Source organism: Salvelinus sp. IW2-2015, linkage group LG23, assembly GCF_002910315.2.
Source record: "Salvelinus sp. IW2-2015 linkage group LG23, ASM291031v2, whole genome shotgun sequence".
Classification (NCBI taxonomy): domain Eukaryota; kingdom Metazoa; phylum Chordata; class Actinopteri; order Salmoniformes; family Salmonidae; genus Salvelinus; species Salvelinus sp. IW2-2015.
Window position 1 is genome coordinate 536,781 of NC_036863.1, and position 17,295 is coordinate 554,075.

A 17,295-nucleotide genomic window follows, 5' to 3' on the forward strand; every position below is an offset into this window, starting at 1 on the left:
TTTTGACATTATGGTGTTCTCTGGGTAGACTCTTAGTGAATGTAAAATGAAGTGTCCGATTGCAGTCTCTCGTGGAAACTTCTCCGTGCATGATAAATAGGACCCCGTGCCAGAACATTCAGTCAGAGTGAGCGATTACATCATCATGAGTACACATGCCACACAGGAGCAGTCTCCTACTTCTATAGACAGACCAAGGGCACTTCATATCAACAAAGTGTGCAGAGATAATCATGAGGTGTATGTCGTCATGAGGTAAATACAATATGAATGAGGGCACAACAGTACAGTTTTGTCTTTTTATTGACTATTAAGGTAAATATTACACATTAATACAGTAGAGTCACTATACGACATGTAATCTGGTTTTAACCCTTTTTTTTTAGTATGTAAACAATTATACATGTATTTACCACTAAAAAGGTCTGAGTTCTCGCTTTATGTTATCACCTAGTTCTTGGGCTGAGTATAAATAAGCGTACAGTCCTGTAGAGCCCTGCAGACCAAGAACAATTAAATGTGGGGCTTTTAAAGTCAAAATAATGGCTATACTACGCAAAGAATGGATCCTGTTTAACAGGCAATCGGTTTGTTCATAGACAGTGATAAACACGTTACAGCCCACACTGAATTCATCTTTTTAGTTAGGCACATCAAAATGGTMTCCGACCATCCAATTTCTCAGTTTCTGGACACTCCCTAGGTTAATATCTTTGTATATTATGTAATTATCTGGTTCTCTTAAACGTGTATGAGTCTTGTTAAATGGTCCTATGCTTCAATCGCTAGATGTGTTTAGTTGACGTGATTCAGGTGCACATTTCCAACGTGCGGCGCCCAAGTCCCAGGCCAGACCTGAAACGACACGTTTTCATCACTTAGTTACAAAACCACAACCGAGGAAGACTGATTAATGGTGAAAATAAGTGAATGATGTTGWTGGGAGTGCTTACCTGCTGGGTTTCTGCAGTCTCTGCAGAGTTGGAGACCACGTTCATGATGGGATTCCAGGCAGGGTCAGCGCTATGGAGCCCGTTGTACATGGGGCCCCCAGGGGCCTCTCCCATAGGAGGGTGGGGAGGAATGATCGTCCCGCCATACATTGACATTGGCAAACCCTAGAAAGGACAATTTWAAAAAAGACAGAACTGGTAAAAAAATTAAATTAAATATGTTAAAAAATGTTTGTGATAGTTCTCATTGGATCATTCCAACCACAAAATCTTTGCATCAACTATTTAGCAGTGTCTGTCCGCTACCTTTGGGAAGTCCATGAAGTTGGTGGGCATGGGTTGATGGAAGGTGTTGGAGGGGTTCACGATGCCGGTGTCGTCCCGCTCCATGGCTTGGTGCTGGGAGAAGCCACTCTGCTGGTGCATCACGTGACCGCCCATCAGGGGCTGAGACCAGCCTGACATCGCCTCTAAAGGTGGAGGGTAAGAGCAGGGGAGGACTGAGATTTTGGATCGTGTGAGAGTTAATCGTTATGTTCAAAACATTTAACAATACATTTCAAAGCATTATCATAAACATCTTAAAACACTGACAATTAAAGATGATCAGTTCTACAACTATCCATTCCTCTACAACTGTACACTAACCCGATCCACCTCTCTCCAAAACACTCACCAGACGCACTGCCCACGCCGAAGGACCAGATGCCCCCCTGTCCGACAGGCGGCGTGTAGCTGGCTGTGAGCATGGCGTGGTTCACGGAGCCCGTCTGGCGGATGCGTGCCAGGCGCTCAGTGCCAATGGGTGGGGGCACCTTGCGGTCCTGCTGGCTGTTGCAGCTGGGCTTAGCCTGAATCAGAGCCGTGGTCACCGTGGACGCACAAAGAGGGGACGACACAGAGGACACCGGGGACTCACCTGAGGGGCGGGGGGGGGGGTGCAAAGGCCTGTTAACTTTCCAAATGTTGGATTTATCAAAGAAGACTTAAGATAAAATTACATGAAATCCTTTGATTAGGCTTAATTTCATTTCATTCTTTTACCAAAAAGTAGACATTGAAGCTACTTTGTTGTCCCCCCCAAAAAAGAGGGGGGGGGTTGAAAAACACTGTAGATCTATGAATGAACTGCCCTGTCCCCTGTCCCCTGCCCCGTGCTGTGCTCTTACTGGAGGTGGAGGCGCTCCAGGGGTGAGGGGAGAAGTGCTGGCGGCTAAAGGAGGGGGTTCCCACCGGGGATGGACCCTGCAGGTACACTGCACTGCCAGAGATACTGGTGGCGAAGCTGGTCAGAGCAGCAGACGAAGAGATGGAGTTTCCCGACGGGTCCATGTGGTGCATGCCTGAAACAAAGAGGTCAACTGACCTGGTTAAAATATTTAGGCACAAACCACTAATAAAACTGAACAAGTACGTCAATATAAACGTGATTAGTGCTGCTTTGTGGAACCTGTAGAATTCCTGTTTCTCTGGAACCAAATTATTTTCTTGGGTTACATGGTGTTATGGGTTATGTTGTGTTATTTCCTGCTGTGTGTGTGTGTGTGTGTGCGTGTGTGTGTGTAGTGGAGTCTATGGTCCTTGTTGCTTACCAATGGGACTGGTGACAATCCTCTGGGAGTTACAGCGATACCCTGGAGCCTTGGAGCCGTCAGGAGCTGGCATCACGTTCTCCATCTGTCCCATGCCTCCCATGTAGGGCTGCTCCGGAGGGGTCCGGGCAGGCAGGTGACATGCTCCCCACACCTGATTGTTCCCCACCTGGTTGCTGTCAAACATGCTGCTGAAATGGTTGAAGAGGGCGGTGGGGCCATAGTTGGGGGGCAGCTGCTGGGTCTTGCCCCCGTGGCTGTGCATCTGGGAGCCGTTCATCATGCCCATGGAAGGGGGTGCCATGCCTTGGTTGGCATACTGCTGCTGCTGTTTCTGGTGTTGCTCCTGGGAGGCTCCAGAGGGAACAAACATAGAATGGTGCTCCTGTGGAGATGTCCCAGCTGGCATGGGGTAGACCTGAGCCGAGGGCTGCACGCATGAGGGAGAAGGCTGTGCGTAGTGAGGTACGGTGCTGCCCCCTGCTGGTGCAGCGTGAGAGGAGGGCAGGTGGGAGCAGGGAGGCTGGGCGGCCGGGGGGCTGGGCTCTGTGCTGGGGGAGAAGGGGAGGGGAAGCTGATGCTGTCGGCTGTCTGGCTGCTGGGAGGGCAGTGATGGTGGAGCCGTTGGAGGACCTGTGAAGTACATGGGGCCGTTGGAGCTGGAACATTCAGACGCTCCACCTTGGACAGGTGCTGCATCTGGAGAGGACTTCTCTTTACCAGGCGTGGTGCCACCAGCAGGCTCTGGCTTGGAGACGAGCAGCTGCTGTGCAGACGGGGCGAAGGGCACGGAAGGGGAGGACGGCGTAGAGGGCATGGTGGAGGGTGCAGGGGCCAGCTGCGTGGCGGGAACGTTGCTCACTGTGGAAGTGACAGCTGTCATGCTGGTCGTCTTTGGTTCGCCAGAGAAGAGCTGCTTCCTGGCAGAGTAGGGCGTTGGGGTGCCGGAGGGGGCAGTGCTGGTGGGTGAGGCGGTGGCTGCAGGGACTGCTGTAGAGGCAGAAGCTGTGTACTCCGGATGGGCAGCAGAGACAGGCGAGGGCCGGGGGGCAGTGCTCCCGTTGTGCTTGGGAGAGCTGTGAGTGCTGCCGGGGTTGACGGGCCGCACCGGGAACGGGCCCCAGGTGTTAGGCGATGGAGAAAAGGTGCCACCGAACTGTGCCATGGGCAGACGTGGGTGTCGGATGTGGTGCATGGTCTGGGCAGCCAGCAGGGCCAGATGTGGGTTGGCGTACGCCAGGGGCAGTGAAACAAAGGGGGGCCTCACCCCGGGGGACAGGTTCTTTCCCATCTTCCCTCCCTGCTGAGAGACCGGGGGGGTCTGGAAGGACACAGCGGACGACGGAAAKACTGATGCCAGACCCTTTGAGCCGGCCGCCGTAGTGTTGGTGGCCCCTGTGGAGGTGGTGTAGGTGGAGCCCATCTTGGTGCTGGTGCCAGGGGTGCGGATGTGGTTTCTGGGGATTAGGTCCTCCAGCTCCTTGGCTGGGTCCTGGATCAGGGCGTTGATCAGTTGCACAGCGTGACGAGTCGACTCTGTGCCTCCTCTGAAGACCAAAGGGAGAGAAGCAGGTGAGTGTCTGACCTGGTGGTGATCAGTGGGCCGGTCTTACCTGGTGGTGATCAGNTACCTGGTGGTGATCAGTGGGCCGGTCTTACCTGGTGGTGATCAGTGGGCCGGTCTTACCTGGTGGTGATCAGTGGGCCGGTCATACCTGGTGGTGATCAGTGGGCCGGTCATACCTGGTGGTGATCAGTGGGCCGGTCTTACCTGATGGTGATCATCCTTTCTCCATTCTTGTCCTTCTGTTTGTCCACGTCGATGTGAGCACCGGTCACGTCCTGAATGGCAGTGATATTACAGCCACCTCTGCCCATGATCCGAGACACGACAGAGGCAGGCACCAATAGCTTCTTAGATCTGACAGAAGACAAACAAGCCATTCCATTAATATCTGGGTCATACGGCTGTACTTAACAACTATGTAGTAGATACCAGGTGCAGTTGATGGTTAGTTAACAAGAAGTGACAGTTATAAACTCCAAACTAGAGGAAGGGAGATGCTGTACCCTTACTGCACTCTTTAAGGGTAAAGGTCACAGTAAATATAAAAGGTAACCGTAACTACAGTAGCCATTGTTTGAGTTAAGGCCAACCCACCTCCGTACCACCTCTTTCCAGCCGTCTTCCCTCTTCTGGCCCCTCTTGGGGCTGGTGAGGTTCATCTTGCTGTTGGGCGAGGTGACCGGCAGGGAAATGGTTTTGAAGGAGGGGGGAAGGGAGCTGGGCCCCAGGACGTTGATGCAGTCATGGAGTCTGAGAAGAAAAAAAAGAAACAGAGAGCCCTGTGGTGTACTGTAGACAATTCACAAGTTTAGACTTAAGAATTCCCAGTTTGGACACAGCTTTTCAGCATTAAGACCTGGTCTCTTACTTCTGGTGTGGTTTGGAGATGGACACTGTGACTTTGTGGTCTCGGGAGATGTGCCTCTTCTCAGGGACCGGCRGAGGCTGTTGGCTCACCCCCGAGGGAGCAGACGATGAAGACGAGGATGAGGAAGARGAAGAGGGCATGTCCGGTAGGTAGTTGAGCTCCTGGCTCTTGCCGCCGCTGCTGCTGCTCTCACTGTTGCAGTCGGTGCTGTCCAGGTTGTCTGAGTCGCTGCCACCCGGCACCCCGCCGCCCCTGGGCTCCCTGTGGATCTTGTTTTTGTCAGTGTTCTGCTGAGCCAGCACCACCTGGGGGTCCTGCAGGATGATGGGCTCCATGGTCTTGTTCTTCTTGTTTTTGCGGTTGGTGCTGGGTGTGGTCGCTACATTGGCTCGTTTCTTGGCGAAGGCGTTGGTGAAGGTGGCAGAGGTGGCAGAGATGCCGATGGTAGTGGTGGTGGTAGCGCTGGGCGGGTCAATGGGGACATCACCATCTAAACAGAGCATGAGATAAGGAAGGTTATTCACCCTTATTTTACCATTGGGCCACTGAAACAACCAAAAGCACATTAGAAAGATCTCAAATGGCTTTGTCTCAGTTGAAATTAATATGAGCACGTCATTCTTTCAGTTAAGAACATAAAATAATCTGTAAAATTAACTATTTTAATTAACTGACTTGAATATCCTTTAATTCACGCAGACAGAGACGGTCATCTTCAAGAGTAAAACCATGCTGATTTCAGGAGCCCGGCTAGGCTACGAGAGGCCGTGCCGCCGCGCTAGGCTACGAGAGGCCGTGCCGCCGCGCTAGGCTACATAAGAGGCTGTTCAGGTGCCGCCGCGCTAGGCTACATAAGAGGCTGTTCAGGTGCCGCCGCGCGTTAGGTTTCATAAGAGGCTATTCAGGTGCCGGCGTTAGGCTACATAAGAGGCTATTCAGGTGCCGCGCGTAGGCTACATAAGAGGCTATTCAGGTGCCGCGCGTTAGGCTACATAAGAGGCTATTCAGGTGCCGCCGCGTTAGGCTACATAAGAGGCTATTCAGGGCCGCCGTTAGGCCATAAGAGCTTCAGGTACAGCTAGTAAAAAGGTGGTTACCTTCAGAGGAGTCTTGGTCCTCTAACTCCTCGTTTACTTTGGCCTCCTCTTCCTCCTCTCCTCTTCCTCCCCTCCAGCTTCTCTTTCGCTTTCCTTCTCTTCTTGCGTTTCTCCTTACGTTCTCACGCTTAGCGCCAGGCTTGCTTCTTACTCTCCTCCCTGGACTGTACACACAAGAAAAAAAACAAATGGATGATTACAACCCAGAGGCATGCATCCAAATGGCACCATATTCCCTATATAGTGCACTACTTCTGACCAGAGTCTAAAGGGACCATATTCCCTATATAGTGCACTACTTCTGACAGAGTCTATAGGCAATATTCCCTATATAGTGCACTATCTTCTGACCAGAGTCCTATAGGCACCATATTCCCTATATAGTGCACTACTTCTGACCAGATGTCTATAGGCATATTCCTATATAGTGCACTACTTTGACCAGAGTCTCTATAGGGACCATATTCCTATATAGTGCACTACTTCTGACCAGAGTTTATAGGGACCATATTCCCTATATAGTGCACTACTTTGACCAGAGTCCTATAGGGACCATATTCCCTATATAGTGCACTACTTCTGACAGAGTCTATAGGCACAATTCCCTATATAGTGCCTACTTCTGACCAGAGTCCTATAGGCACATATTCCTATATAGTGCACTACTTCTGACCAGAGTCTATAGGGACCATATTCCCTATATAGTGCACTACTTCTGACCAGAGTCCTATAGGGACCATATTCCTATATAGTGCACTACTTCTGACCAGAGTTTATAGGACCATATTCCTATATGTGCATACTTCTGACCAGAGTCCTATAGGGACTATATTCCTATATAGTGCACTACTTCTGACCAGAGTTCTATAGGGACCATATTCCTATATAGTGCACTACTTTTTGACCAGAGTCTATAGGGACCATATTCCCAATAGTGCACTACTCTGCAGAGTCTATAGGGACCATATTCCTATATAGTGCACTACTTCTGACCAGAGTTCTATAGGGCCATATTCCAATATAGTGCACTACTTCTGAGCCAGAGTCTATAGGGACCATATTCCCTATATAGTGCACTACTTCTGACCAGAGTTCTATAGGGACCATATTCCCTATATAGTGCACTACTTCTGACCAGAGTTAATAGGGACCATATTCTATGATGTGACTACATCTGACAAGTTCTTAGGGACCATATTCCCTATATAGTGCACTACTTCTGACCAGAGTCCTATAGGGACCATATTCCCTATAGGACTCAGGAACAGGGTTCTATTTGGGATCCACACAACATCTACAGAGAGCTGTAAATCCATGAGGAGCAGAAGGTTGTGTTGGATGGAAAAGTAATTTACCTTCTCCAAGTCCAGCTCCTTCAGCAGAATGCTGGCYTTCTTGTTGGCCTCTGCTGCCTGCTGGTCTTTGGCTTTGACAATGGTCTCCATGCACTGGTGACATTTCTTCAGCAGGTCCTAGGACGAGTACGAGACAAACTTTACTGTTGGAAGCGCACTTCCTTTCAGAAAAATAKAAAGTTTACCTTTTGTCATTTTCTAAAATATACCCACCCCCCTTTTCTCCCCAATTTCGTCATATCCAATTGGTAGTTACAGTCTTGTCCCATCGCTGCAACTCCCGTACGAACTCAGGAGGCGCGAAGGTCGAGAGCCATGAGTCCTCCGAAACACAACCCGGAAGCCAGCCGCACCAATGTGTCGGAGGAAACACCGTACACCTGCCTCATGTGTCTCCCGGTCYCGACGCAACCTAGTGTCGAACCAGGATCTGTAGTAACACAGCTAGCACTGCAGTGCCTTAGACCGCTGCGCCACTCGGGAGACCCCCTTTGTCATTTTCAATGAATGGGTTGTTGGTCTTGTCCGTTTTAGCTTACCTTGTCCGTGATGGTGGCAATYTATCTCATGCACTCGATGTCCGAGGGGAACTGGTTGACCTCCTTGACCAGGTACTGAACCACCTTCACATGGCCCTGTGAGACAGAGTTCAGAGGTCAGGCTCCTGGGATTATTATACATACACTTCCATTTACGCACCACTGGGGTCATTAGCTAAGAACAGGAAATTAACGGGGAGCATAGGTCATATATGAYATATTCAACTGTGTATCAGTATCAGAACCAATTTACTTACAGGAGAAAGTGACACCAGTGTTTTATCACAGTTTAGTTTCATACCACAGGAGGTTGGTGGCACCTTAATTGGGGAGGATGAGCTTGTTGTAATGGTTGGAGCGGATTAAGTGGAAAGGTATCAAATACAACAAACACATGGTTTCCATGTGTTTGATACCGTTCCATTCGCTCCGTTCCAGGCTTTATTTTGAGCCGTCCTCCCCTCAGCAGCCTCCACTATTTCATATGTGTGTGTGTGTGTGTGTGTGTGTGTGTGTGTGTGTACCACCTTGCGGAAGGCAGCCATGAGTGGTGTGATCTTGCGGTTGTCTGCTGCGTCGACATCGGCCCCAGCCTGCACCAGCAGCTGCACCACGTCAAAATGGCCGCCGTTGGCCGCCAGCCACAGGGGAGTGTTTCCCTTCTTATTGCGCACGTCAATGTGAGCACCTCTGTGAGAAGGACAACAGGCTGAGTAGAGGAAGAGAGACTAGAGAGGAATGATATTCTGACTCACTGTCACACTGTACATAAAAGATGAAGATATTACCGGTTGATTAGGAGCTCACAGAACTTGTAGTGGCCCTTGTCTGCAGCGATGGTGAGCGCGGTGTCTCGGGAGGAGGGGACAGGTGGGGCGTTGACGTCAGCGCTCTTATCCAGCAGCACCCGCCCCACCTCAGCGTAGCCACCCGATGCCGCTTCCATGAGGGGGGTCAGCCCAGTCTGAGAGAGAACGTATAATGGGTCAGTGAGACAGCACCAAACAGACAAGAACATAATTTCTAATGTCTTTGACACACGCCCAGACAACATGTCAGGCTCCAGCCTGTTGCAGTTGCTACCACCTTGGCGCGGTGCTCCACGTTGGCCTTGCGGTCCAGCAGCAGACTGACCACCTCCGCCCGTCCCTGGAAGCAGGCCAGGGTCAGCGCCGTGTTGCGGTTAGTCTCGATCTGAGCGTTGATGTCTGAGCCCATGTCCAGCAGCAGCTTGACCGCAGGGACGTGACCGTTCATGGCAGCCAGCATCAGAGGAGAGATACCCAGCTTACTCCCAGTCCTGAGGGGAACAGACGGGGCGAGGGGAACAGACGGGGCGAGGGGAACAGACGGGGCGAGGGTATGATTATACAAACTGTTAATATTGGGACAGAGGCACAGCCTGCACAAACTGTGGCAAGGAGGGCTGGTTGTGGATACCTGGAGTTGATTTCAGCTCCAGCGTTGAGGAGGATCTTGATGATGTTGACGAAGCCCCCTGAGGCGGCCAGGCTGAGCGGKGTGTAGTCTGAAACGTTACGGTGCTCCTTGTTGGCCCCGCGCAGCAGCAACAGCTCCACCACCTGGAGGGAATGGACCACAGGTTAGTCAATCCACAGGACACTTCTATCGTTTATCTAAATGTATGCAGTGTTAAGCTGGTTCAGACAGTGAGTTTGTGTCTGTCAGGTTGTCGTTCTGTCTCCTGTTTCACTAAGGGGTTATTTCGTTGTTTTTATTAGGATCACCATTAGCTGTTTCTATGCAGCAGCAGCTACTCTAAGAGCCGAGCCTGCTGCGTACTCACCCTCAACGCACTGTAGGCTACAATACGTTGAGTTTCCCTGGGCGGAAACAGCTGTGACGCAAGCATGTTTGTGTTTATGAGTCTGTTATTCAAGAAGGTGAAACGATGTGTATGTTCACTGCTTTTCATAAATCATGTCTGGCTGTTTTTCAGGCTACGGCCTAAAATATGTATGTGTTCATATTTGTATTTGATTAGGGATCCCCATTAGTTCCTGCCAAGGCAGCAGCTACTCTTCCTGAGGTTTATTAAAAGATCACCATTAGTTCCTGCCAAGGCAGCAGCTAACTCTTCCTGAGGTTTATTAAGGATCCCATTAGTTCCTGCCAAGGCAGCAGCTACTCTTCCTGAGGTTTATTAAGGATCCCCATTAGTTCCTGCCAAGGCAGCAAGCTACTCTTCCTGAGGTTTATTAAGGATCCCATTAGTTCCGCCAAGGCAGCAGCTACTCTTCTGAGGTTTATTAAGGATCCCATTAGTTCCGGCCAAGGCAGAGCTACTCTTCCTGAGGTTTATTAAGGATCCCCCATTAGTTCCGGCCAAGGCAGCAGCTACTCTTCCTGAGGTTTATTAAGGATCCCCATTAGTTCCGGCCAAGGCAGCAGCTACTCTTCCTGAGGTTTATTAAGGATTCCCCATTAGTTCCGGCCAAGGCAGCAGCTACTCTTCCTGAGGTTTATTAGGATTCCCATTAGTTCCGGCAGACAGCAGCTACTCTTCCTGAGGTTTATTAAGGATCCCATTAGTTCCGGCCAAGCAGCAGCTACTCTTCTGAGGTTTATTAAGGATTCCCATTAGTTTCTGCCAATAGGTAACAGCTCCTCTTCCTGGGTTGCAAACACATTAAGCACTTAATAAACACAAACAGAAGATATGGGCAGAATACTTTCACAAATGTGATCAGTTATACAGTTATTTGAAAATATGATATTAGTAAAGGCCGAAATTTGGTAATTTAAAAAATAAAAGACTAACATGACTTTAAAAAAAATGAACATTGTTATTTTAGAGACACAACAGTTACAATAGCCAATGATTTTCATTAGGTGGGACGTATACGTGGGTCGCTAAATAATGATTATGATACATCATCAATTTGCGGGACAAACACAAGTTAGCAGTGTAGCCTTTAATCATCTAGACATGGTGTCGAAATATCTTCACTCCAAGATAATAAATCTCCAGGTTTTCTGTCAAAAGACTGACCTGAATGAAATAAGTTTGGGAAAAACAAATCCCTTGTGAATTATCCTCTGATCGTTTTGTTTATAAGCCCTGGTCCTTAATGATAGAAAGGAAATATAGTTGGTGTTGCGCAATAGCCTATCCTACCCAATAGACAGTTTTCTGTTGTCTGTCGGATTGGACAGTCATTAATCCTCGATGCTTTCTCTGTTGAATCTTACTAGAACCTGCTGTAAATCATGTAGACAATAGCAGATGATAACATTGAATTTAGGGATATTTTACCCAATGTGGAACATAACCGTCTTCATCGGCGTACATGTCATAGACACAGCAAGACTATTGTCCTGCTGATCACCATCAGGTCTCGACGGGGGGGGGGGGGCTCTTATCGTATTCATATGATTGATTAAAATGAAGCTTTCAGAACATTCACACGTTATTTTATTTTACCAGGTAGGCCAGTTGAGAACGAGTTCATTCACACTAATCCTACTGGTCAATCACAGTCATCTCCACACTTTCCTACCAGTGCCGGGTAGTCACATTAACGTCTCCTTTTCATATCTAAAAAAACCCCCACATCTGATGCTTTAAGGCACTTCTACTAGGCTATGATCCCAACCAATCGATGGAGAAGATTGAGGTGGATTGGCCAGAACAAGCCGCTGTGTAGAATCTCTAATAATATCTATTTTTAAACTCAATGTGCTGAAAATTAATTAATCTCCACAGCATCTTGCTAAAGCCAATCCATATCCAACATTTGCGGTTTGAGTCTACTTTAAGGAAATATCCTACGCCAACCTTTATTATATTGATAATTAGATTCTAGAGCAAATTGAAAGAAAATGAATTATTACCAGGTTGAAATAACTTCTTTCAGTTTCCTTGTTTCTTCTATAGGCTATTGAAAATGAGCACGTTAATGTATCAGTTGGTTTACGGATTTACATTAATAGTAATCCGCCCCCAAAAAKKYTTTTATTCTGTCTACAAGGAAGGTAACGAATGGAGCACATGCTTCCAATGACTTGTTCAATCACATGCAGCTCAGATAATGTTTAGTAGACAAAGAGATAAAAGGTGTGAAATAATATGACGTTTACTAAAATCCAGAACAAGGGGAGACAGACGCTGCTAGAAATATAAAAACTAAAATAAACAGCGATCCACATGTGGTGGTTCCTGGGGCTCCATCTACWTACAATGTCTGTGATATTGTAGCTAAATCTAATTTACAAATTATATTGATTAAATTCTGGACATTAGACTTATGTCTTTAGGCCTACATGGTATTTTCGGACGATGTAGCATAGTATGTTTGATGCAATAAGTTGGAGCCGTTTCCCTGCGAATGAGTTTGAAATTGCAGGAATGCTAGTGTTGGGACTTCRGGGTGGTAGCTGCGGTGAGAGTGCTGTGGGAAAGTGGCTACGCTAATATGTCTCGCTTTTTACGGCACTGCTTCGTCCTGTTGTTCACACGAAATATGACATGCAGAGCAGCACCTCCTGTCTTCCTCCAGAGCAGGCCAGGGAGAGAGGAGTGTCTTTGGTTCTCTCAGACTGGGCTTCGATGTCCCCTCCTTTATCCAGCAGGATCTCCACCACGCCAACATGACCCGCTGTTGCAGCCAGGATCAGAGGAGTGAAACCTGGGGACAGACGGTTAGAGACATTTAGATTACTCTCCAACATACTAAGGATGGGCATGAATACTCGATCGCTCGAACCGACAAAGGTCAATCTTTAACCAGAGATATATATATATATTTTTTTTTAAATAAATATTGTAAAACTATTTGGTGGAATGCTTTCTGGMGGCAAGTAAAATTGTCCAAATTATATATTTTGTCGTCTTTAAAATGAATTTGCTTTGACTCGTGTTCCATTTGTACATGTGCATTTGCMTGGCACAACAAAAGAAACCAAGCCAAGCATCAAAGTTCTTCCAGATTCCCTTTCCCCTCCATGTCTCATTCACCCAATTGCGTTCCGACCGCTTCCTACGCGCCAGGTGCTGAGCGCGCGCACAAGCTCCCGTTTAGTCCGACAGAAATAAATACCTATAAAAACATATCTAACGGATGGGATACACAAGCTACATTTCTTGCCAGAAGATGACAGTTTAATCCTGAAGTAGGAAAATATGTGTTCCAACAAAGAGCTGCAGTTTTGYAATAATTGCAGCCCGTCTATTTTCCACTTTGCCAATTAGAATTGGTTAGCATGACATTTTCTACATGCAATTATTCTTCAGAAGAACTGTATAAAAAAAGCAACACACCAATAAAGCCCCTTTCTTAAAATTAAATGTTGCTAAAAGTAATTAAGAAAGAAGTGGAGGGTGCTCAACCAATGTGAGTCGAGGTTCAACCCCCCAAAAATGTATCTTTTTTAATTTTTTTAAATCAACAGGGCCTTATTTTGTATATATTAATTTAAAAAATAAAATAAAATAAAAACTATTAAAAGCTTCTTAAAAGTAATTTGGTCATTTAAAAATCTGAAAACGAAGCATCAATATAAATAAAAGATARGTCAAATCAGGAAGTAGGATTTGAATTAATTTCCCTCGGTCATTAGGTGATGTTTTATGTCACACTCCCGTCTAACGAGTCCMTGTTAGCATCAGAAGGAAACASAAGTKGCGMATGTGTTCCTGAGAGTCGTAGCTTTCAGTAACGGGGGTCATAATAATTTGTAGCTAAACCGTTCCAAACACTAGAGCCAAAGTCATGTGAAGAAAATCTAAATCAACATGCCACAAAGGCGCTAGAAACCACACGATAGACAACCACCACAGTGCTTGTCATTTAGGAACTGAACGTCAGATTCTTGGGTGGGGATTTGTTTTGCAGATATTTTATTAATGTTTAGTTAAATAGCCCTGGCCTAGGCTATAACCCCCTTAAATATAGACAGGTTCCACACTGAAAATAGGCAAAAACATTTGTTTGATAGAGACAAAAAAAAACGACGTATTTTTCAGCAGAATTATTCAACCTACTCACCAAACAGATGCTGTGGCCGTATTTCATCACAATGCACTGTGGGGAACTGTTTATCCAAAGAACAGTCATAAAACTAAATAGAACGGATGTATATCGAAAAACACAGATTGTGTTTGAGCCCCCGTTTCAAATAGTCGCTGACAACTGTTTCAGACGTGAGATAGGGATTACGTCGCAGTGSCACRTTTTTCATTTGGAAAAATATATTTTATTCTGTTATATTAAATGTTAGTTTTTTTTTACTATAAAATACATGTCTTGACTGTGATAAGGACTCGGGGAAATATGAGCGTCTTGTCTGCTAAATTAACAAAGCAAGGCTATGCCATTGCAGAGCCAAAAGGCCTCTATGCAAGTGCCAATGCTGAGGTTACTGCCTTGTTGAAGATTGTGTACAACGATATAATATAACCAGATGATATTACGGTTTATATAGTTGATATTAGTGTTCTTGACTGTGATAAGGACTCGGGGAAATATGAGCGTCTTGTCTGCTAAATTAACAAAGCAAGGCTATGCCATTGCAGAGCCAAAAGGCCTCTATGCAAGTGCCAATGCTGAGGTTACTGCCTTGTTGAAGATTGTGTACAACGATATAATATAACCAGATGATATTACGGTTTCAAAACAATAATCTTAAATTCCACTTGCTTTCTATTGACTGAAAATATATACAGTACCAGTCAAATTGGACACACCTACTCATTCCAGGGTTTTTCTTTATTTTTACTATTTTGTAGAATAATAGTGAAGATACCAAACTATGAAATAACACATAAAAGCATGTAGTAACCAAAAATGGGATAAATCAAAATATATTTTAAATTCTTCAAATAGCCACCCTTTGCCTTTATGACAGCTTTGCACACTCTTGGCATTCTCTCAACCAGCTTCATGAGGTATTTGGTAAAAGACCAAGTCCATATTACATTAACTGTTCAGAGGAGACTGCGTGAAAGAAGGCCTTCATGGTCAAATCGCTGCAAAGAAACCACTACTAAAGGACACAAATAAGAAGAAGAGACTTGCTTGGGCCTAGAAACATGAACAATGGTCATTAGACCGGTGGAAATCTGTCCTTTGGTCTGGAGTCCAAATTAGAGATTTTTAGGTCCAACTGCCGTGTCTTTGTGAGACGCGGTGTGGGTGAACGGATGATCTCTGCATGTGTATTTCCCAATGTAAATCACGGAGGTGGTGGTGTTATGGTGTGGGGGTGCTTTGCTGGTGACACCGTCAGTGATTTATTTAGAATTCAAGGCATACTTAACCAGCATGGTTACCACAGCATTCTGCAGCGATATGCCCCATCTGGTTTGAGCTTAGTGGGACTATCATTTATTTTTCAACAGGACAATGACCCAACACACCTCCAGGCTGTGTAAGGCCTATTTTACCAAGAATTAGAGTGATTGAGTGCTGCATCAGATGACCTGGTCTCCACAATCCCCTCGACCTCAACCAAATTGAGTGTTTGGGATGAGTCGGACCGCAGAGTGAAGGAAAAGCAGCCAACAAGTGCTCAGCATATGCAGAAACTCCTTCAAGACCGTTGGAAAAGCAGGCCAAGAGTGTGCAAAGCTGTCATCAAGGCAAAGGGTGGCTATTTGAAGAATCTCAAATATATCATCTCAAATATAAAATGTATTTTGTTTAACATTTTTTTGGTTACTACATGATTCCACGTGTTATTTCATAGTTCTGATATCTTCACTGTTATTCTACAATGTAGAAAATAGTAAAAATAAAAACCCTAGAATGAGTAGGTGTTCTAAAACTTTTGACTGGTAGTGAGTGAAAACAAATATCTATACACACACACACCAGAAAGTATTCAGACTTGACTTGACCCAAATTTTGTTACGTTAAAGCCTCATTCTAAAACGGATAAAATAAATGTTTTTCATCAATCTACACACAATATCCCATAATGACAAAGAATATACAGGTTTAGGAAGTTAAGCAAATTTATAAAAAATTAAAAAACGTAAGTATTCATACCCTTTGCTATGAGACTCGAAATTGAGCTCAGGTGCATCCTGTTTCTATTGATCATCCTTTACATGTTTCTACAACTTGGGAGTCCACCTGTGCTAAATTCAATTGATTGAGTGGGAAAGGCACACACCTGTCTATATAAAGGTCCCACAGTTGACAGTGCATGTATGAGCAAAAACCAAGCCATGAGAGATCGAAGGAGTTGTCCGTAGAGCTTCGAGACAGGACTGTGTTGAGGCACAGATCTGGGGAAGGGTACCAAAACATTTCTGCAGCATTGAAGGTCCCCAAGGGGCCTCCATCATTCGTAAATGGAAGAAGTTTGGAACCACCAGGACTCTTCCTAGAGCTGGCCACCCAGCCAAACTGCACAATCAGGGAGAAGGGCCTTGGTCAGGGAGGTGACCAAGAACCCGATGGTCACTCTGACAGAGCTCCAGAGTTCCTCTGTGGAGATGGAAGAACCTTCCAGAAGGACAATCATCTCTGCAGCACTCCACCAATCAGGCCTTTATGGCAGAGTGGCCAAACGGAAGCCACTCCTCAGTAAAAGGAACATGATAGACCACTTGAAGTTTGCTAAAAGGTACCAAAAGGACTCTCAGACCACGAGAAACAAGATTCTCTTGGCCTGAATGCCAAGCGTCACGTCTGGAGAAAACCTGGCACCATCCCTACAGTGAAGCATGGTGGTGGCAGCATCATGCTGTGGGGGTGTTTTTCAGCGGCAGGGACTGGGAGACTAGTCAGAATCGGGAAAGATGAACAAAGCAAAGTACTGAGAGATCCTTGATGAAAACCTGCTCCAGAGCACTCAGGACCTCAGACTGGGGCGAAGGTTCACCTTCCAACAGGACAACAACCCTAAGCACACAGCCAAGACAACGCAGGAGTGGCTTCGGGACAAGTTTCTGAATGTCCGGGAGTGGCCCAGCCAGAGCCCGGACTTGAAACCGATCTAACATCTCTGGAGACCTGAAAATAGCTGTGCAGCGACGCTCCCCATCCAACCTGACAGAGCTTGATAGGATCTACAGAGAATGGGAGGCTTGTAGCGTCATACCCAAGAAGACTCTAGGCTGTAATCGCTGCCAAAGATGCTTCAACTATGTACTGAGTAAAGGGTGTGAATACTTATGTAAATGTGATASCCGTTTTTGCTTTGTCATTATGGATGTGTTCTCTGTAAGGGTTAGGATAAATAGGAAATTTGTCACACACTGTTGGCATAGGCCTATAGATCAATGTGCACATATGTATTTTGTGTTCTAATAATATTTTTCATTCAAGTACTAGAAAATAAATCCTGCGAGTACTC

General features: G+C 46.4%; 1 protein-coding gene across 1 annotated transcript in view; it reads right to left on the reverse strand.

Annotated features, from left to right (window-relative positions):
- Window positions 1-285: 285 nt before the first annotated feature.
- LOC111950192 (ankyrin repeat and KH domain-containing protein 1-like) overlaps window positions 286-17,295 on the reverse strand; it is a 42,716-nt gene continuing 25,706 nt past the window's right edge. The window contains 18 exon segments of the mRNA XM_070434297.1: window positions 286-855; window positions 954-1,118; window positions 1,260-1,423; window positions 1,630-1,872; window positions 2,123-2,296; window positions 2,546-4,092; window positions 4,317-4,466; window positions 4,707-4,862; window positions 4,981-5,470; window positions 6,078-6,132; window positions 6,134-6,241; window positions 7,433-7,549; window positions 7,972-8,067; window positions 8,499-8,661; window positions 8,760-8,935; window positions 9,058-9,271; window positions 9,412-9,554; window positions 12,475-12,620. Of these exon segments, the coding sequence (XP_070290398.1) occupies window positions 796-855; window positions 954-1,118; window positions 1,260-1,423; window positions 1,630-1,872; window positions 2,123-2,296; window positions 2,546-4,092; window positions 4,317-4,466; window positions 4,707-4,862; window positions 4,981-5,470; window positions 6,078-6,132; window positions 6,134-6,241; window positions 7,433-7,549; window positions 7,972-8,067; window positions 8,499-8,661; window positions 8,760-8,935; window positions 9,058-9,271; window positions 9,412-9,554; window positions 12,475-12,620 (4,367 nt within the window). The 3' untranslated portion in view covers window positions 286-795.